The 23119-nt window shown below is 27.8% G+C and overlaps 1 protein-coding gene across 5 annotated transcripts; it reads left to right on the top strand.

Moving 5' to 3' along the window:
* The first annotated feature begins 271 nt into the window (after window positions 1-271).
* On the top strand, window positions 272-4976 carry LOC111289258 (uncharacterized). Of its 5 annotated transcripts, none has more exons than XM_089768056.1 (3): window positions 272-630; window positions 2692-3254; window positions 4535-4976. In XM_089768056.1, the coding sequence occupies exons 1-3, from the start codon at window positions 469-471 to the stop codon at window positions 4644-4646; spliced, it is 837 nt and encodes a 278-aa protein (XP_089624182.1). In that variant the 5' UTR covers window positions 272-468; the 3' UTR covers window positions 4647-4976. The 5 variants fall into 5 exon arrangements, with proteins under 5 accessions (XP_089624182.1, XP_089624183.1, XP_022735876.1 ...); XM_022880141.2 differs by having other exon boundaries at window positions 294-630; window positions 4553-4976; XM_089768058.1 differs by having other exon boundaries at window positions 469-626.
* The last annotated feature ends 18143 nt before the right edge of the window (window positions 4977-23119 follow it).

A 23119-nucleotide genomic window follows, 5' to 3' on the forward strand; every position in this document is an offset into this window, starting at 1 on the left:
GTGTTTTGTTTTAACTATTTGTTCATTTTGACTGTTTTTTTAAACTTAGCTCTCAATTTTTAGTATTTCTTGTCACGTTGTCATATATATATATATATATATCTACTGTAAAATAAATTATAAATTATTTCATGGAGAAAAAATAACTTCAAATTTACTGTATTTTTTTCTTTTCCAAAATAATTTTCTATATACAGTAAAAAGATAGCAAGACGGTGCTGGGGTCTGGTGATGACATTTCAATTTCAGTAAGGTAGTAACAATGATTTTTTTTTTTTTTTATTGAATATAATTGAGAAGAGTTTGTTTTTACGTGGGCTTGGCTTTCCTTCATGTTTCGTCATGTTGTTCGGTTTTTTTTTTTTGGAGAGTTTCGATAAAGCTGTTGAATGGTTTTTCTTCTTTGGCTGTCCGTCTGAGCCTCAACCCTTTAAGATAAAGGACAGAAGAAAGGAAAACTGAAAAGCCATGGAAGAAGACAAGTTGGACTACCTACTGGCTCCTTTGGGGCTGCTGATGCTCGCTCTCTATCATGTTTGGCTTCTATTTACCATTCTCAAGCATCCTACAAGGACTATCATCGGCTTAAATGCCGAGTCTCGTCACCAATGGGTTTTCTCCATGATGTCTGTCAGGCCTCTCTCTCTTATCTCTATATTTTTCTCTTCTTTTTTCCCCCATGATTTTTGCTAATTATTTTAGAGTTATGGGTTCTTTTGCAAGTTTTGCAATTTCTCTAGCTATGGATGAAAACCAGTTAGGACTTAGGAATGATAGTAGCATATAGAGGATCTCTGACTGTGATTGAGCTCTTAGGACTTCTATGACTTGAGGAAATGAAGTATTTGACTTTTGAATTGAAGGTGGACAGATCTATTACATACAATACAAATCTTCAGAATGAAAAAGATGTAGCTTGTTCAGCTTAAATTTCTTGTTTTAGTGATTTTTTTTTGGGTATCACAAAAACAAGAAATGCAAGTAAATAACAATGGAATTGGTTTAGTCGGATTCCCTCACTATATATATATATATATATATTTTTTTTTTTTTATTTGTGGTTGATAATTTCTAGTGTCCCTTGATTTGGTTGACCAAAGTTGGTTAGAGATTGATGAGCCAATGACTGGTTAGGCATATTGTTTGTTTCCTTCTATTGGCTCGATTTGTATAGTTGATGCTTTGCATATACTTGCAGCTTGCTACCCTCTTGTTAAGCTGGCTTGAGTACGAGGATGGTTGCCCTTCATTTTTTTTTTTTTTTTTTTGTGATATAAATAGAAGCCACAACAAGAAATTGCAAGGACTCTTGTTTTTTCCTGCATGGTCTGTTGTTGTAACTTTTTCATTAATAATTAAGTAGCCCATCCATGGTCATAAAGGCTGCACAATATATCTGAATGTTGAAGGGAATTGGATTCTTATTAGGATTACTTCTTAACATGCCATTTCACTCTGATATAAAGTAGTATAGAAAATTTTCTACAAGTTGAAGCGACCGAAGGGCTGACAATATATCTTGCTATGAGTAACAGAGAACTATTTAAGTTTTTTCTCTATGTAAAGAACATGTTAGAATCAAGGTTTGTGTTTGATTGTTACTTTTGCTACTTACTATGCATTTTAATTATAAAGGTGCAATTACACTCTTTTCCTTTTTGCTTCTAGAGGCAAAAAGCAAGTAGCAAAAGTAACAAACTATATGGGGCCTAAAATAATAAGACTAGATAGATCAAATAATAATACTCAATGTTGATGCTATTAATGCTGGGGTTTCATGAAATGAACTAATCAATAATTCTGAGCTGCTATAAGAAAGTCGAGGTTCTCGGGAGATTGGAGAAACAGACATCTCCCAAATCTAGACATTTCATTTTGTTTTCACTATTTTAATGAGCTTAAGATGATAAATTGTAGATCTTTTGTTAAAAGAATGCAGCATCCTTGTCGTGTCTGAATTTTTGCAGTAATCAAATGTAGCATAATGAGAATGTTTTGTAGGCATTTGTCTGTAGTTTTGGAACATTGCCAATGTCCTTTTGGGATATTCAGTGGTTATCGGTTTTCTCTGTTCACATGCACCATGTAGAAATATTCTTTTTAGGGCTCAATGTCTGCAATAAGAGAGTGCTACGACGGAGGAATTTGCTTTTGCAGTTACTTAGTGGCCAAGAAAACAAGAGGAATTAGGCTGACTGGTAAAATCTTCTTGCTAAAACTGGAATACAACTACTAGTGGTGAAGATCTGCTGTGCATAATGTGGCTTAATTTTTGTTTTTTCAATTAACAAAGTGACAATAAGCAAATGAAACAAGCCAAGAACTGGTATTCAGAATTTTGAATCAGATAGTGGCAGAAGGAGATCTCAAGCAATCAAATGCTAAAAGACCACAAATTCATGTTTTACTTATTTTTACTGATGAAGAGGACACTTTTCCTAGTTACCAACATCTTTGATAGGAGGCTGGGGTGAGGTGGGGTACTGGGGTTGGCTTTTTGAATTAATCTAAAACAATTAACTGGCATAATGGATACAAGAATGTATTCATGATAGTACCTATTGCAGAAACGTTTTCTTTTTCTCTAGATGTGAGTGTACTTGTTAGCAAAAAGAGATACTATCTTCATTGTTTGTGTCTAGAATGGTCCATGAACTAATCATGATATTGCCTCCGTCTTTGATGTTTCAGGATCCATTGAAAAATGGTGTTTTGGCAGTACAAACAATACGCAACAACATAATGGCATCTACACTTTTGGCAACAATAGCAATTACTCTTAGTTCACTGATTAGTGTTTTTGTTAGCAGCAGCTCAGACTCTGGCAATGCAACTTCAGAAATAGTTTATGGCAATAAGAGTCCTCTACTCTCTTCAATCAAGTATTTTTCCATCTTGCTGTGTTTCCTTGTTGCCTTTCTTTGCAATGTGCAGTCTATTAGATACTATGCCCATGTAAGCTTCTTGGTTACTCTCCCCTCATCGATAGACAATATGGAGTCTGTTGAGTACGTTGCAAGAAACTTAAATAGAGGAAGTTTTTTCTGGTCACTTGGACTGCGAGCCTTTTACTTATCCTTCCCCCTATTGCTTTGGATCTTTGGGCCCATTCCCATGTTTTTATGCTGCTGCATGATGTCATTTCTTCTCTATTTCTTGGACACAACAAGCAGTTTCACTCGTCAACTTCACCGCCACTCATTCAATGAGGAAATGTTGAAAGCTGGTGATTTGGAATCGATTGGTCAAACATTGTAAGTGCTGATGAAACTTCTAATTTTTATTAATGTTTTTGTCTAACTTTAGCTGAGTGTATTTTCAAGAACCTTACTTTTGTGGATTAGGATCTTGGTGACTGATCCAAAAAATATGTTCCTGTCTTCTTTAGGATCAATTTCCTCGTTGATCCAGTTGTTTCCTCGGTGTGTTCTTAGTAATAATAACTGGCATTCATGTTTACAATTATTTACTTATGGATATGGGGGGCTTTATGTTGCTTTGAAGAACAAAAGATTAAGTTGTGTTTGTCTTTATATATAGTGAGAGGAGGGATCAATTTACACTAGTGTAAAACTTTTTAGTTTTACACTTTCTTCTAACTATTAATTTCAATAGATCCAAAGGATGAGAGAAACAAGTCAAAAAGAGAAAAAATGTTTTAATTTCATCTTTTAGATCTATCAAAATCAATGGTTAGAAAAACATATACAAGTAAAAAGTTTTACACTGATATATATATATATATATATATATATATATATATATTCAAAGTATTGTTAGTGGACTGGGGAGTAAATTGAATCCATGATAAACAGAGGATTGAGCTAAAATAATGGATTTTTTTTTCCTTTTTTGTCTTTGTCAAGATTAGATATGCAAGCAGATACATGGTGGGGATTTGGACGTGGGACCTAAAGGTCCCAAAACCACCTCCTTACCATTTAGACACGGTCTCATTGGTATTAGTATATAAATTCCATTCTATTGCTTATAGCACATTTCCATTCTCAACAATTTCTACAGGCTGTTTTTTATCATTATTGCACTTAGGATACTTTCATGCGATGGATCTATTTGAAGATTCCTACTTGTCATTGAGATGCAAGCTAGCTTTCACATAGCTAACATGTAGTCAAATACTGAGAAGTATCTGCTTCGAGCTTCAAAAGTTTGTGGTTTTAATTATATTTAGGCACCGGATTTCTACAACATTTTACTTGGTATATATTTGTAGCTTGAAAGTTGAAACATATTGCCTTGAGTACCTCCATTCATTGATGGCTTATTGTTTTCGTTTACTTTTCCTAGACTTGTTCTCTTTCCTTTTCTTTTTCATCTGTAAAAGTTACTTTTTTTTTTCTTATTTTAATTTATTGATGTATTCAAATGTGTGGAATCTTGTATGTGCAATTGAGGATATGGAGATTTGAAATTGAGATTTGAGACCTCTTAAGGTTGCTTCTTGGATTTGTTACTCATCCCTTATGAAAACCATGTCTGGTCCTTCTGTTTTGCTCACAATGATTCTCTCAAGAACTTTGTTCATTTCCAGGGAGAAAATTTGTTTTGAAGAATCCAAGCTTCATTGCCCTCTACTACATGCTGGCCCTGGCCCTAATTCTTCCGGAATCTCAAATCTCCACTAATCAAAGAGCATAGAAGATGCCTACTCCAAGATTTAATGGTAATTCTTCAGGATCTATCAAATTAAACATACTATTAGATTTTGGTAGAACTAGAGTTCCAAAAGATTCAAATTTGAACTTCAGGGACTAAGATAGTATTTGGGAGTGTTTGTACCATATTAGAAAATCCTAAAAGTTGGTGTTGAATTGGTTTAATTTTTTGATAGGGATGATGAGAGCTTTACAAAAGTTGTCATTCCATCTATGTAATCAGCACAGGAACATATTAGTTGACTTGGTATCGTTATTAAACATTTGTTGATTGATATATATATATTTTTTACTTGAGTACCTCCACTTGTAGATGGGGTTATAGCTTTTATAACTATTCCTATAATTTTTCCTTGTTCTTAAGTTGTTCCGTTCTTTTAAATACTCATATTTTGTTTTATTTCATTGTGTGTTACCATATCTGCTTGTGCTTGCAGATTATAAAGTTAGTGAGATTTGAACTTGGGACCGCTATATAGATGCTCTGACGCTTTGTTTACTCCATATACCCTTCTGAATATCACATCTATTTCTAGCCCTCATATTTTACTCACAATGGTTTCTCCTGAGGACTTTGATCTTCATTCTCATAGAGAAAATTTCTTTGAAGAATCCAACCTTGTATCCCCTCTACTATGTCTGGGCAACAATCCTTTGAGAATCTCAAATCTTCACCAGTCGAGTATAAAGCGGGCCTATTCCAAGATCTTCAGTATCCAACATTCTATTAGGTTTTGATAGAATTAGAGTTTCATAAGACTCAAATTCAAGCATACCTAAGCTTCGTTTGGATGCGCCGTGCATGCCGTATTATGATTGGACCCTTACAGGCCCAGTCATAAAGCGCAGCTTCAGTGAGGACTCCCCACAACCAATGGGACTTTTTGTCTACTAACTAGTTGGGACTTAGGGAGTGTTAATACCGCATTAGAAGATCATTAAATCTGAAGGTTAAAGTGGAATTTAATTTATCTTGAACGCACAGGATGCTATCCAAGTGCTGTTTTATAATTAAATATAATATTTAGATTGAATCATTTGCAGATCTCCAGTCCCTGATGTATCCATAGTGACAATCGTTTCTAGGATGCTGGATTCAATGGAAAATAAGATAAAAAGGGAATGGTGTGGCAATTGTGCAGGATCATAATGGTTAGTTTCAAGTTTTGATTTGGATTACTATTTTATGTATACTATTAGTTTTTAAATTCCACAATTAATTTTAGAAAGTTATATATATATATATATGTACATTTAATAAATAAAGAAAAGGTTAATGATACAATCAACCAATGAATTTTGACTTAATTATATTATTTCATTGCTAAGATTCAACCTGCCCAAGTAACTAAGTACTCCGAATGGAAGTGAGAATATTATTGAACCGTCAGAACTATTTCAATATCTTTTTTTAGTTCTTATCCACTGGATTTTTGTGAATCCGCGCATACTTTGTTCTTTCATTTCTTTTTTTCTAATCATTCTTTGCTTTAAATTCTTCGTTTTGTCTTTATTTTATCTTTTTATTCATTCAATTCAGAGTCAAAACAAAACAAAAGAACTTTTATTCTTCGATTGGAATCCCTACTAAATGCACAGTAGTAGGGTGGATTACATATATTTTGAGTTCATATATAACTAATCAATATCTAATATCCCATATACTTGTGTTTCTTACATAATGCAAACCAAACTATTCATATCTTAGATTCAATCGGATTCTAGAATTATTCCTCAAAGGATGGACAAGAGTTGGCTTATAGCCATTAGATTCCATATACCTAATTCTACCCCCCCTTTTTTTCTAATAATTTTTTATATCGGTTTTTTATCAATTCGTCCTTTTCTTTTATTTATCATTATCTCACACAGATACAATCTAAATAAATAGACGAATTCATTAGACCAAATCATTGCATAAAAATAAAAAATCAATATCAGTATTTGATTGAGCTAAGTTCATGCAATTTATTTTATTATTTATTAAAATTTTCTTTTGGTCAATCATTAAATTGAATGAAATTGATTGAAATGAGAATCATTCTATAGAAAGAACAGCTTTTTTTAAATCATAGACCCTAAATTGATACCATAAGAATTCCTATTCAAATTAGGACTCATAATTTGAAATTGAATAAACCAAAACAATATCAATATAAAGATAATATTCATTGAAGGGAAATAGGATATAAATATAAATAAAAAAAATGGACCAAACCAAAATTTTAGGAAAAAGTTAGATTAGATCTCTTTCTTTTTTTTTTTTATTACAATTCTTTAATATCATAATCTTTTTTGTTATTACTCTAGACCGTTGTATTTGTATATTTATGGTCCCTAAGTAAATAGATTAACTTGAGTTGCGCATACATTGCATTGGACTAAGCTAAGCTAAAAAAAAAAAAAGGTAGACTATTTCAAAAACAAAAACTAGTCAATGATGACCCTCCATAGATTCGCCTATATAAGCTGCAGCTAAAGTTGCAAAAATAAGAGCTTGAATCCCACTTGTAAATAATCCAAGAAACATGACAGGTATAGGAACGACTGAAGGTACTAAAGAAATAATAACAACAACTACTAATTCATCAACTAATATATTCCTGAAAAGTCAAAAACTAAGTGATAAGGGTTTTGTGAAATCTTCTAAAATGTTAATGGGTAAAAGAATTGGAGTTGGTTGAATGTATTTACTGAAATACCCTAATCTTTTTTTGGAAAGACCTGTATAGAAATATGCTACTGATGTGAGTAAAGCTAAAGCAACAGTAGTATTTATATCATTCGTGGGTGCAACTAACTCTCTATGAGGTAATTGTATGATTTTTCAAGGTAAAAGAGCACCCAACCAGTTAGAAACAAAAATAAATAGAAACATAGTTCCAATAAAGGGAACCCATGGATCATATTCTTCTTTAATATGAGTTTTGCTCACGTCTCGAATGAATTCAAGAACATATTCGAAGAAATTTTGACCGTCGGTTGGAATGGTTTGTAGATTCCGAACAGCGATAACAGTGAAATCTAATAAGATAGCAATTACAACCCAAGAAGTAATAAGTACTTGGGCATGGACTTGGAAACCTCCTATTTGCCAATAGAAATGTTGGCCTACTTCCACACCAGAGATATCGTATAAACCGTTTAGTGCGTTGATGGAACATGATATACCATTCATATTGCCCTATGATAGAAATAAAACTTTACTTTAAAAAAAAGAATTATTTTGATTCAATCTTCTCTTGCTTACTCAAATTCTAGATTTTTGACACTGACTAAACTAATCACATAATATTCACAATTCTTTTATCTTTTTTGTTTGATTCAGGATATAGTAACCGATTCCATAGATCTATGTAGTTTCAAAAAATAATTTATTTATCTTATTATTAATAAAGGATTTCGTATATAGCTAGAACGACCCTTACAAATTGCAACTACTAATTTGTTAAGAATTAATCGAATTGAAGCTATAGCATCATCATTTGCTAGAATCGAAAGATTTGCGAGATCGGGATCACAATTTGTATCGAATAAACAAATTGTTGAAATTCCCAAAATGATACATTCTCAAAAAGCCGTATATTCTTTTTGCTGATCAACGATGATTACAATATCAAGCAATCTCGTCATATATTTAATCCCACTCAGATATGTTTGAAAGCGAGATAATTATCTCTTTAACATAACTACATCTCTTTTCAAAAGATGATTGAGTCTCCTGGTCTTTTGTTCTGTTCTCAAGTCCCTGAACTTACGAAGCCTTGTTTCTGTAGTGGGTTAATTTGTTAACATACCACCGAGCCATTTTTTATTAACATAATGACACTGAGCCCTTATTATAGCCCGCACCACTAAATCAACTGCTTTATTTTTATTTTTGGTACCAACAATTAAAAATTGTTTTCCCTTACTTGCTGCATCAAAAACTAAATCATAGGCTTCTGATAAAAAAGAGCAGTTCTAGTTAGATTTGTAATATGAATTCCCTTACATTTTGCATAGATATATGGCGTCATTTTAGGTTTCCATTTCCTAGTACCATGACCAAAATGAACTCCTGCTTCCAGCATCTCTTCCAAATTTATGTTCCAATATCTTCTTGCCATTTCTTTTCACACTTCCTCTCTCTTTTTTTTTTTTATTTAAAAAAAAAAGGACAAGACACCTTGAAATAAATAATAGTTTCAATGGAACCTTCTCTTTTACCGGGGATTGGTCGTTTATCCACGAGCCAAGCCATTACTTTCTATTCGTTATTCTCTTTATTACTATTAACATAACAAATTAACAAATCAAATGACCACAACAAAATAAAATACTTAAAAGGATGAATCCACTTCTCTTATCTTAAGAATCATTAAATCCTATACCTATAAAAGAGTGGCTTGATGTATCATGTAAATTGTTTGAAATGCAAAAGTCAAATAATTCTCTATGGTGGAAGAAAATATCTCTCATTTCTCTCCCGAAGAAATTCTTTTTTTTTTTTATTTCCAAAAGAATGTTGTTATGTTGCCGTGACTAGTGCATTAATCCTTTGAATCCAGTACAAGCGGGTATCATACCCCCTAGAACAACGTTCTCTTTCAGGCCTTTCAACCAATCGATACGACCCCGGAGAGCAGCTTTTGCTAAAACTAGAGCAATTTCTTGAAAACTTGCTTTGGATATAAAACTTTGAGTATTCAGAGATGCTCTCGTTATTCCCAATAAGACGGCTCGATAACAAATCGCTTCTTCTAAAGCATGCCCTGTTCGTTCCGCTCGCAATAATCCAATCAGTTCCCTGGGTAAAAAAACATTAGACATTCCATATTCTGAAACCAATACTTTTGATGTTATTTGACGTACAATAATTTCTATATGCCTATTATAGATCTGCAACCCTGGGATCGATAAACCTTTTGGATCTTATTAACAAAAGAGATATGAATTTGCACTATAGTTAGCTTAGCACCAATCATGAATCCCCAAGGAATTCCAAGAATTCTTATTATACATTCGTTCCAACCTTCAACTTTTTTTTCTAGGTTCATCAATTAATTAGTTTTAAAAAAATACGTTAGTGAGACATTAATTCTCTATCTTCAAAATAAATAAATAAATAAATAAAAACTCCATTGTTAAGGTTATAACTTTTTTCTTTTTTATAGTTTCATCTAGTTTTTATGGGTAAATTATCCCCACGATCCTTAAATTTTAAGTCGCATACTATTTTAGTTTTCAAAATTTTAAAAGTAATTTACTGCTTCTTATATTTTCAACATGAGTTAATAGTACTTGTAATCTTTGAATTTTGATTCAAATTTTATTTTGTCTCTAAATTTTAAAAAATTTTAATTAAATCCTTAATTGTCTAAAATTATCTTATTTTGATTCTTTCATCTATGGAATCATCTAAATAATATCAAATACCAACTGGCACCACATAATGACATCAACTAGTATTTCACATAATAAATGAGTGATTAAAATAAAATTTTCTCAAATTTTAGGGATAAAGAACAAAACTATCTACAAAATTTTATAAATTTCATATATATTTTATAAAATATTAAATTTAAAATTATATTTTTGGTTATAATGTAATTTATTAGTTATATTTTTTGTTTTTAATAGAAAATAGTTTTTTAAAAATTAAAATTAAGTCAAAAATTCAAATTATTTTTTTAAAAAATTCAATATCATTTTTAAAACAAAAAATTATTGTCTATTAAAAATATTATTTTACTCAAAATCATAATAAAAATATTGTTTTAAATCCATAAAATATATATCTTAAAATATTAAAATATAAAATTATTTTAAAAGGAAAAGTAAAAGATATTTAATATTTTAAAAAGTAAAATTTTTGGATTGAAAATAATATGTTTTATTATGAAATAATTTTTTTAATAATTTTTTTTTTGTTTTTAAGATGCATTAAATATTAAGATAAGAATTTGAAAATTTTAACTTAATTTTAAGTTTTGAATATCTATTTTCTATTTAACATAAAAATTTATCCAATAAGTTACACTATAACAAAAAATATACAAATATAATTTTAAATTTAATATTTTTATAAGACATATATAAAATATATAAAATTTTGAGATAGTTTCGTATTTGATCCCTAAATTTTGAAAAAAAATTATTTTAGTTTCTCATTTATTATGTGAGATGTTAACTGATGTTATTATGTGATGTCAATTGACATTTATCGTTAATTTAAATAGTTTCATATACAAAAGAATCAAAATAAAATAATTTTAGTTAATTAGGGATCCGATTAAAAATTTTTAAAATTTAAAAATCAAAATATAATTTAAATAAAAATTTAGGAACTAAAGATGCTATTAACCCTTTTAACATTGTAACAAAATTATCATTCCATTAATTTTGAGGCAAAGTGACATTTAAGCAACATATGTCACACATGTATCAATCACTTGTTTGATGACGTGTACATATTGCTTTATCTTAAATTTTAATTTATTTTCTTTTTTTTTAAAAATATTTTAATAATAAAAATATTATAATAAAATAAATATTAATTGTTTTTAATGTTATAATTACATTAATTGCTTTGTTGGAATTTTTTAATTTAATCTTATTTTTTAAAAAATTATTTCTATTTTGAAAAGAAAAAATATTTTACTAATAAGTCATACTATACTAAAAATAAATACTAATGATTTTTAATATTATATGTTAAAATAATTGCTCCGTTTGGAACTTTTAATTTAATCTTAATTTTTAAAAATATATTTTCTATTAAAAAAATACATTTTATAATTATTAATGATTTTTAATACACAAAAATCATTTCAAAATGTCAAATATGTCCTTAAAATATACCTACAAATTCATAAATACCCAAAATAATTTGAAAATACCCTTAATAAAACAATTAGAGATTTTCCAACTAACTAATTATGTGCACGTGTTACCTAGGCAGTTCTTAATTCCAAAGTTAACGATAACATTAACGAAAGATTATTTCATTACAACATTAGAAGTATAGAAATCAATAAATTACTTTTGAAATTAATTTTGCATGTCTAGAATATGTTGTTAAGATATATTTTTATGCTTTGATTAATTGTCATTTAATTATATCATTTAGCATGATTTGGTTTAACTTTTAAGTATGTTTTAATTAAGTATATCGTATAGTTTAGGAATATGCATCTTTTCCTTTTATTTTATGTTTTAATTTAAGATGCATTTCATTTTATTTACTTTTTCAATTATTTACATTTTCAAGTTATTTATTTATTTAATATTTAAGTTATTTGTTTCAATTTTTTGCATCATAATCAATAATGATCTAAAGATCATCCAAGATTGCCTGTCTATCTGTATTTTTTTAGATACATATGTTATCATAATGATTTGTAAGCTTTTAGACGAATTTAAAAACACAAAAAGTCATTACCAATTTTTGTTAAATATGTGCGAATGATTATTTAATAAAATTTATCATTTTAATAAAATTTTAAAAATAATTAAAATTTATTAAAAACATAATATTTTAATATACAAAAACAATTTGAATTCGAAAGTACAATTACGCATAAAAAATTATTAGTATTCTCATAACACCTGTTTAAAAAATAATATCAAATAATTATATGTTATCTTTTAAGCTTGACAAAAATATCTTAATTTTTATACTTAAAAATAATTTTTTTTAATTCTCATTGTTTATCACAATTTTTATTTTTTAATTTCTTTCACAAATCTTCTTTTTTTATTTTTTAAAAATCATTATTTCATCATTAGTTGAAAAAAAATTGAAATCTTATTATTGAATAATTCTCAAAATATTTTAGTATGTGTGTAACATTAGAAGATATTTTTCACTTAAAAATTTCTTAATAATTATTACTCAAATTTCTTTAAAATTTTATCATCGAAGGCTCGTATTTTTAATTAATTAATGTAAGTAATATTTATGTATTATTATATGTAATCTTATTTAAAAAAAAAAAAACTCTTTTATTTTGTTTTTCTTCCATTTTTAATTAAAAAATAATGAATAAATAAAAACCTTTTGTATCAATTGTCTTTCTAAATACTCTAGCATTTTTGTAACATTTTAGAAAAATATTTCAAATATTTAAGTACTTTTGATAACATTTTAGAAAAATATTATACTCAGATTTCTTTAATTTCTTATTATCGAAGGATTTTCGTATTTTAAAAAATATCACTTTTTTTCTAAAATATATTTATTTAAAAATTTAAAATTTAAATATGCATAACTAAATAAATAAATAAATTAATTAACAATATGTATAAAAAAATAAATAAATAATTACTTAAAAAGATCAATCAAAGCTAATCAACAGTTCAATAATGGTCCGTTCCGATTTAGCTTGATTCAAGCCGATTCAGATGTTGAAAGAGGGTCGGTGGTTCAGGTGGTTTGGTCTATTTAGTAAGGTTCGGTTAGATCGATTTAGGGGAGGCAGCAGCAACCGAGGCCAGGGATCGATCTTGGTGTTTGGGGTTGCTAGGTTGGACTTATAAGAGGGCTATTTGGAAAATTTTGGACAGAGTTTTCTTCCTTGTCCAGGTTGGCCGCCTCTGGTCAATTTCTCCACTTAGTTTTATAACCATTTTCAACTTTTTGGTTCACAGCAAAAACTAAGAAAACAAGTAGAAAATTTGTGGCTAAGATGGGGCTTTTTGGCAGCTTAAGTACGGCTACAATGGTGGTTGAAGGAAGGCAGGATAAGGTGGCGGGTAGTGTGTAAGGTGGCTATCGAGGCTCCTGGTGTTGGGTGGCTGGGCTTGGTGCCATGCATGGCACTTGCATCAGCCCTTTTTTTTTGTTTTAAAATTAATTTCTTTAATTAATTAATTTTTTAAATTATATTAACTAATTAATTTTAATTAAAAGAAAATGGACCTTAAATTGAAAATTGGGTTTTGAGCTTTCAAACCCAATTGATTTGAACTTCGGGCTTGTGGATTTTTGAAAGGAACTAGACCTTGGCCCAATTCCTTGGATTTACTTTTGATTTTAGACCTGTCCAAATGGCTTGTATTTCAAAGCTAGTCTCGGGGTCTTTATCAACAATTCAAAACCCAAAATTAGGTTATCCCAAACGAAATTAAGAGTTGAGATTCCTCATATTTTTTGTATCATAATTTTCGAATCAAGTTTTTTAGAAAATAACCGAGACTAATATCTTTAGTGTTCGTAATTAATTCTCAACTTTCAGCTTAAATGGGGTACCCACTTCTAAAATAGAATTTAAGCCCAAATGAGAGTAATAAAAAAGAAATTCACTTCGCTTGCAGCTATCAAACTTAATTTTTAATTAAGTTATATTATAATCAAGTACATGTTAAATATTTTAAATTTATCTTTAATTTAATTATATATTAATTTTGAGATGAACCGATTAAATTATTTTTATTTAAAATAAATTAATTGTCATTATTTAAGAAAAAAGTTCAGTGATAAAGAAACTGATTAAAATTAAAAAAAAAAAAAAAGAAAAAATGAGGAAAAGAAATGAAATAATAAAAAGGAAAATATAATTATTATGCATGATGTTTTATTGAAAATAAACTTATTAGTAATAGTTTAAAAAACACGTTTTATCTCTCTTGAAATAATAGTTTTTTCTTATCCTAAGGTAATTAAAAATCTTTTTTTCGCCAAAAATAAGGTACTTTTAATCTCATTTTTTAAAATAGGATTTTTTTTTGCCATGTAAGCACATAATTACCACATCAGCTCTTGATTTTTTCCTTAACTTTTGTTTTCTTTAATCTCCAATTTGGATTTTTCTTTGCTGAGTGACTTCCATGCCCAGCCATAAAAGATATATGCAACCCATATTAGATTGCCTTTTTAAAAAATAATAGACTGATTAAATTGATTGATGAACCACAATCTGAAAAATAAACGAGTAAATTTCACTATAAGTCATCAATCTTATACCCAAATCCTATTTGGATCACTGAATTTTAATTTGTCTCATTTAGGTCATGAAAATTTATTAATTATACTAAAATTAGTTAACTTAATATATTCCATTCAAATTTTGACAGAAAATTGGCATACTTGCCACGTCATCAATTACATCATCTAACATATCCTCTAAATAAACCCATATAATTTCATAAAAGATCATTCAACTTTTACTCAATCTCCAAATAAGTTATTAAACTATAATTTCTCACTACAAGGTCATTAAAATTTGTTAAGTATATCAAATTTGATTATTCTAATAAATTTCATCCAAAATAAAAGTTAGATAAAATCTTAATATTGAACTTAATCAAACAACATTCAGATTTTCTATATAAACAAAATTCCTTTCATACTCAACAAGAAATCAAAAGAAAAAAGAATTAAGTAAACTTAGAACAAACAGACATTTATTAAATATTTGCATTTCTTGAAGTATTACTGCTTTTATGTAACTCAAAGAGCATAAATATTTAAATAAAAGAAAAAATTCTTACAATTTAATTAGAGAATTATTTATTAAATATTTACTACATAAATGTAAAAATTGTAATTGTTACAATTTAATTAAATGTTTACTTTAATTAAATATTTTTAATTATTTAATAAATAATGCTTTAATTAAATTGTAAGGATTTCTTATTTAAATATTTGTACTCTTTAATTTAAATAAAAGTAATACTACTTCAAAAAAATATTTATTAAATATGTTATAACGGTTTTAGAGTCATTCGACGAATTTGAAAATAAAATTTAAAAAAATAAAAAAATGAAGTTGTCACAAATATTTTTTGGTTAGTTATGATTGATCATCTATTAAAACATATCTTTTTAATAAAATTTTAAAATTAATTAAAATTTATTAAAATGATAATTTTAGGGTTTACAAAACAAGTTGAGTCTATAAGTCGATTATGTGTGGGGAAGAATTAGCACCCTTATAACATTCATTTAAAATGGTATCACTTAAAAATGTGTTATTATTTAATTTTGACAAAAATGATTTTAGTTTTGGTATTTGAAACGTAATTTCCTTGACTTCTTTTGTTTATTGAAATTTTTTTTTTTTATTTTGTTATTATTGTTATCGTTGCTCCTTTTTATTCGAGAAAAATAAATTGAAACTTTTTTATTAAAATAATTCTTAAAATGTTCCTCTATATTAGTAACATTGAAAGAACTTTTTCTCACCTGGAGATTTCTTATGCATTGCTCCTTAAAATACCTTAGAATATCATCATTGGAGGCTCGGATTTATTTTTTGTAAAAACTTATGTTATATATGCAATACAAATGATTATATATTGATGCACGTATTTTATTTTGTTTTTATAAACTTTATTATTTTGTTATTTTTTATTTAAATTTTTGAAAAAAAAGTAATTTTTATCATATTGAAGATTTTTTATAAATACTTTAATACATTTGTAATATTTAAAAAGAATTTTCTTACCTAGAAATTTTGTAAAGTATCATTATTCGGAATACTTTTAGAATCCTGTTATCGGATACAATTTTTTTCTCATTTTTTTTATCAATTTTATAGCAAAGAAAAGGAAAATTTTTTAGTGTATTGAAAGCTTTTTATAAATACTCTAATACGTTGATAATATTTTAAAAAATTTCTCACCTAGAGATTTTATAAGTATCACTAATTAGAGAACTTTTGAATTTTATTGTCGGATAAATTTTTTTTTTTTTACATTTTTACTAATTTTTATATATTTTTTTCAAATTATTAAATTTAGAAATTGTTTTTATTTAAAATTAATTTTTTTTCAAAAGTCATTTAACCTTTATTTAAAGGAGCCTTATTTATTTATCAAAATTCATGAGCCTTTGTTTAGCGAAGCCTTATTTATTTTTCAAAAGTCAAAAACCTCTATTTAAAGGAGCCTTATTCGTTTTTCAAAAGTCATTTAGCCGTTGTTTAGATGAGCCTTATCTATTTATAAAAAATCGTGAGCCTTTATTTAGAGGGGTTTTATATATTTTTCAAAAGTCATTTAGCCTTTGTTTAGAGGAGCCTTATTTATTTTTCAAAAGTCATTGAACTTTTGTTTAGATGAGCCTTATTTATTTTTCAAAAATCATTAAGCTTTTGTTGAAAAAAGCTTTTATGTTTTTCAAAGTGTTAAACCTCTGTTGAGAGAAGTTTTTATGTTATTCAAAGGTCTAAGTATCCCTTAAAGAAAAAAGATAAAAATGAATGTGTTGAGCTAATTATTTGAATATAAGGAATGTCTACATCTTTACACAATTCATGTTTCATAGAAAGTGTGCAAAGAGAGTCAACTGTAGACACCCCAATTTATTTGGGGTTATAATTATTTAATTTTTTTGTTAAATAAATAAATGAAAAAAGGAAAATAAGTGTTTGAGTTAGTATGAAATTGTTTATTTAGATTATAAAGTTTGAGTTGGACTTAAAGTTTGAAGTTGGAATTGAAGAACAATTGAAACTTTTTTTAGTTTAGGGTTCTTATGATCAAATCCCTATAAATACAAACCCAAATCAAGCAGAAAAGACAAGAATCATCAGATAAAAAATTATAAAAAAAACACACAAAAATCAAAAGCAAAGTAGAAAATAGTGAAGTCCCATTTTTTTTAAAAGGTTTCTTGCAAAGGTTTTAATTCAGTTCTATGAAAGTTCGATTTGTCTTTTGAGGTCCAACTGGTGATTGTTGAAAAGATTTCATAAAATTTAGAAATTTTAGAATTTGTTGAATTTTTTGACATACTTTTCAGTTTTTGGTGAAGTTTCTAGCAATAAATCCAGATTTCGACAATATTTCAGTGAATTTTTCAAATTCCAGCAACTTTTCGATGAAGGTTTCTAGAATCTGTTCAATATTCAACTAGAGTTCTTCTTGTTCTAGAGAGAAAAGGAGAAAAAAGAAAAGATGAGAGAAAGGGAGAAGAAATTTGAGGAAAAAGAGGATTTTTTCCTTTTTATACATCTGGTAAACGATGTTGTTTTAGGCATTTAATTTAGCCTAGAATCCACGTGTTTTCCAGTGAGTGATCTGACCTTAGTGCTCAACTCACCTTTTGACCCTCGTTCTAGCCGTTGGCTCCAACCAAGCTGAGCTATGAGCCAAGTCGTTCCAACCACTATCCTTTCTTGCAGCTAAGCCATCTAGCTATTGAAGTTGATTCGGTTCTGGTTTAGGTATATTATTTTATTTTATTTATTTTAAAAGTATTTTTACATGATTAAATTTTAGAAAAAAAATTAGAGAAGAAAATTATCCAATGATTTTTTTGAGAATAAATAAAACAAAATAAAACATTAATAAATTTTTTTGAGAATAAATAATAATTATCCAATGATGAAATTTTTAGAAATTGCAAAAGGTTAATTTTTATAAAATTTTTAAGTGAAAAATTTAGCTAAATTTGTCCCAAATGGAGGAGAATTTAGTAAAGTTTCAATAATAATAATTAATATTTATTTTCAAAAATAAAAAAACTCAAATTGAATAAAATTTTGGAATTGAAACACTAATTACCCAATGATACAACTCTTAAAAATTTTAAATGGTAAATTTTTTAAAAAATCTCTAGGTGAGAAATTTCTCTAAATTTGACCCAAATGTTGAAATAATTTAGATGAAATTTCAATAAAAATAATTGTATTTTTTTCAAATAAAAAATATAACTTAAAAATGTGAAAAAAAAATTGACAATTATCCAAGAATGAGAATATTAGAAATTTCAAATGATAAATTTCTTAAGAAATTCTATGTGAGAAATTTCTTTAAAGTCAACCCAAATGGTGGAAGAATTTAAATGAGACTTCAAAAAGATAATTGTCATATTATTTTTTGTTCTAAGTATTAGGAAATTAATAATAGTTTAAATTCTAAATTGACCTAAAGGGTGAAAAATTTAGAAATAAAACATGCAAAATAAAAAATAAATTTTCGATGATAAAATTTTTAGTAATTACAAATGGATGGTTATCTAAAAACTTCTAGATGAAAAAATATTTCTAATTTAGGCCCAATTTATTTTCAAAGATGAAATTATTAGTAATCATAAATGGATAATTATCTAAAAAACTTCTAAATGAGAAAATATTTTTAATTTAGGTCCAAATGGTAAAAGAATTAGATATATTTTCAGTAAAAATCAAGTTGATTAAGCTTTCCAATGATGGAGCCTCTTCAAGAAAACAAATGGGATTCTTGAATATTTTTTAGGTGAGGAAGTATTTTAAAGAATTATACCAGATTGATGAAAAAATTTTAAGAATTATTTTCAATATTAAATTTAAAACCATTAGAATCAAAACCTTAAGATACTTTAAAATAAAACAGTACCATCCTTTGGATGAGCATGTAGGGGTGCTCTAATCTTTCTCATATGTAACAAAACTCTTGAATCTTGTTCTGATTAGTAGACCAAAACCTATTCATTAGGGACCCTTAGTCAAGCTTGTGAGCTTCTTAAAAATATTGATTCACTAGGTGACCAATTACACCTAAATAAAAAAAATTGGTGTCGACTCATCTTGTTAAGTTTAGCTATAGATTTTCGGATCTATACCTTATAACAATAATATTTACTTATACATATAATTACAATTAGCATCAAATAACTTTTAATCATGTATATCCAATAAAAAAATCAATAAATAAACTAAACCAACAATTTAATATACTAACATAAAATTAAATTAAATCTACATATCGTGATTGAACGTGGAGGTTTTAGGATCTGTTAATTGAAATTTCAAAATCTCTATTTTTTTTTTACCATTGACACAAGGGCTAATTGACTATATTTGGTTCGTCTATTTATTATATGCTAGGGATGATGTAAAAAAACTCTTGGGTAGGGTGCGCCTGACAATCATATGGAATATAAATGTTCCACACCACTAGTGGGCGGGGATTCCTGCTAATGAAATTTGAGTTAACATCACCAGTGTTGCAGAATAAAAGGGGGAGGAAGGTGGTGGATATTTGTTGGAGGGATGAAAACAAAGCATCAATCTGATTCTTTTGTGCATGGACCATATCGCAAAAGTAGGTGTGTTTGATGCATATTATCAGCTTGACCACAGCTCATGGGGACAAACAAATTATGGAGGGCCACAAGCAAATGGTAGCCACTAGCCGAAAGGAGTTAATTCCAATGAAATCTTTTATTTTATGTTTTCCATTTGCAGCAGTCAATCAACTTCTACCAAATAATTAAGAACTTGGCATAGGGATTTTATTCGTACATCCTCATCTTGCTTGACATATGTATCATTTGGGATCATTATTGATTGGACTTCAAAGGCTACATTTCCTAATTTATGATAATTCCAACTCAAATATTTATAGATTATTCCAACTCATAGAACTTGGCAAAATTCTTGACAGAAAGAGAGTTGAGTTTTGGGCATTCATACTCCCAAAAAGTTTCTCTGCTAAATGTGAAATTTAAGATGTGGAAATCGAATAATTTTAGAATATGTGATTTTGTTTTAGACTGATAAATCAAGTTCAAGTTTCAGCTTTACACTTGTAAGTACAGTTTATCTTATTTTTGAAAATCATATTTATATTTTCTCACATTGGTATCAAGGCTAGCTTTAAGATTTGATTTTTAGTCTAAACATGATGTGTCATAAATTAAATATGTTCCAAGCTATATTTAATTTTTTATTTATTGTCAACAGTAGTAAATCTTTGATTTATTCATGAAAATTATATGTTTATACATGGATATTTTTGGTGACATGAAACTTATTTATGATATTTTGTTATTATTAAAACGCTAAAATGAAAAAGTTGCTAAGGACAATTAAGCAGCATTTTTCACTATTTACATACTTGGTCCGTCATTTAATATGTTATTCTATTTGGATCCATGACTAAAATAAAGTATAAAAGAACTTGAAATTATTTCAAGATAAAAATGATACATGGAGTATGTGGATAATTAAACAAGAAATCCGGATGAAATACTCCACATTGTAAGCCATGAACGAACCATGACATATGGAACACCAATTTCTTTCACATTCAATCTTGATATATATATATATATATGTATATGTATATGTAAATGTATGTATAGTATACATATACATATACATATCTATATATATATATATATATACCCATATTCTTTAAAATATATTTTTTGGAGAAAAGTACAACTAACGTGCAAATAATTAATAGCATTTTTCTTGTGCAAAAAATAATTATTAGAGTTTATAATTAGTAGAATGTAACTTTATTAGAGTATCTTGTAAATAACTATATTTTTATTATAATAATTGAGATTTATAACACATTATGCATTGCATGTTGGTAAAAAGTCGTGTTCATTAAATAACTTGGAAACTTTAGATTGCGATGTAGATATCCGATTAAGTAGAATTAAGTAGAGAGAATATTATTTGAATTGCTGTAAGATGAAAATAAATATGGCTAAAGTTTTTACTCACGTCAAGTTTTACTGTAGCTTAATTATTTTTTTGATCATACATCCATGATTTTTATGCAATATTTTATTTTTATCTAAAAGTTTTAAAAATTTAATTTTAAATTCACAAACTTTTACAAATATTTCAAATTTATTCATTTCATCAACCATCATTAAAAATTTCAGAAAAATATATCATGTCAGTATCATGTTAAACGTCTGTGTGGCATAAATTCCAACTCAAAGATCAAATGGGCACATCCTTTTGCCACATGGTCATCCTTACAAACATATACGTGACATTGAATAAGCAAATTTTATCATATTTTAAATATAATTAACAAAAATGAATGAATTTGAAATATTTTAAAAATCATGATCAAAAAATTAAATTCTAAAGATTATAGAAGAAAATTAAATGTTGAACAAAGATCATGGATATATGATGCAATTTGCTCTACATTTCGTCTAGAATAAAATAAATATTTTCTATTGTTTTCAAAAGGAAGATCGATGAAATTATGCCTAACGAAAAACAAATTAAGGGTGGTATTACTTTTTTCGGTAAAGAAAAACCGAAAAGATTTGTTGCAAAAAAAAATTATTATTATTTTATCATGTTCTATAGTTCTGAAATCAATTATTTAAGACTTTTTGTGTGACTTAAATACCTCTAGGTAAATAATAATGAAATTAATTCTTTAATGCTACATAGTTGAAAATAAAAGTTCAAAAGTGAGGAATTAGAAACAATGAGAAATAAATGACATCAATTTCAATGACAATTTTTTTAATATATTTTTAGCATTTTCCTTAGACCTTAGACTGTGTTTTAGTTTTTTACTCGGAAATGAAAATGTAATTCATTTAGCTAACAACAATACCCATACAAATGAGCTCCGAAGAGTGGTAGAGCGAGATACAATCCATACTGAGAGTGGGACAAAAGGGACTTGCAGCCTTAAACATATCAGTTGCTGCTTGAAATATTAGTTGTTACCTGTACTTTTGACTTTTGAGTCGTGGTGAAAGGGGGAAAATAATATAGAAAGAAAAGAGAGATACAATGAGATGAAGCTAGATTAATAAGTGTTTGATGTCAAACTCAATATATATAATATAATTAAAGCAAAAATATACAAGGGTGAACTGAGTTTGTAATGACAATTTATTTCAATTTACATCCTGTATATATAGCAGCATTAACGTAGCTCAATTTTAAAGCTTTGGTCCTCTCCTTTGTGGAATAAAGTCTGGCATTAGAGCTTAATTACCAACCCTACATGTCCAATTCAAAAGCCTCTCATGATCATTTTCTGTCAAACAGATCATATGGTAAAATGTTCAATAAAGTCTAGCAGGTATAGTAATAATCTTAAATCTCCAAAAATACACCTAATTGATCAGAGTTTAAGATTTCATCTAGAAAGTCTCAAGTTCGAATCTTAAAATTGAAAATTTAAGATACTGTATCCAGTACTATATGTAAAAAAAAAAAAAAAATGTAATAAGCTTAAGCTCCTTAAGAAATTATACTGCTATTGTGATAAGAAAGAGATGAGTTGCAGTAAAAGAAATAATGTCACATCTAAAATTTCATGCTACCATGCTTTTGAGGGACCCCTGCATATGGGTTGATAAAAGTTTTTCTTGTCTAGCCAAAATGAATATGTCGGATATCTCTCATCAGCTAATTGTAGTTCATAGATAACATAGAATTTTCCATAGGGATAGATACTTACAAGCAATAGCTGCCGAGTGAAGTTACATGGAATAACATCTGTCAGTTAACCAATATCCTCCATTCATCAAAATTATCAATTAAATTGCAGCTCTAATTTCTGAAATTAAAGCTTCCCCTCCAAAGTGAGTAGCAGTGAAAATCTTTAATGTGAAGAATCAGCCAATATAAATTATGATTGCAATTTTTTGTTAGAATTCTGTAAGAGAGATATGATCCCTATACCATTGTCTACTAGCGGATGATCAGTTGTGATTCAAAATCAACAATATTCAAGAATAGCCCTTTACCCACCAA

Source organism: Durio zibethinus, chromosome 11 (assembly GCF_047325235.1).
Source record: "Durio zibethinus cultivar Kanyao isolate XHJ-2024 chromosome 11, ASM4732523v1, whole genome shotgun sequence".
Classification (NCBI taxonomy): Eukaryota; Viridiplantae; Streptophyta; class Magnoliopsida; order Malvales; family Malvaceae; genus Durio; species Durio zibethinus.

What these genes read in the sequence shown, in the direction of transcription:
- LOC111289258 (XM_089768056.1), top strand. Translation starts at nt 469, where the DNA reads ATGGAAGAAGACAAGTTGGACTACCTACTGGCTCCTTTGGGGCTGCTG. An exon ending in GGGTTTTCTCCATGATGTCT is followed by an intron (nt 631 to 2,691) that starts GTCAGGCCTCTC and finishes TTGATGTTTCAG; the next exon opens with GATCCATTGAAAAATGGTGT. An exon ending in GAATCGATTGGTCAAACATT is followed by an intron (nt 3,255 to 4,534) that starts GTAAGTGCTGAT and finishes GATTCTCTCAAG; the next exon opens with AACTTTGTTCATTTCCAGGG.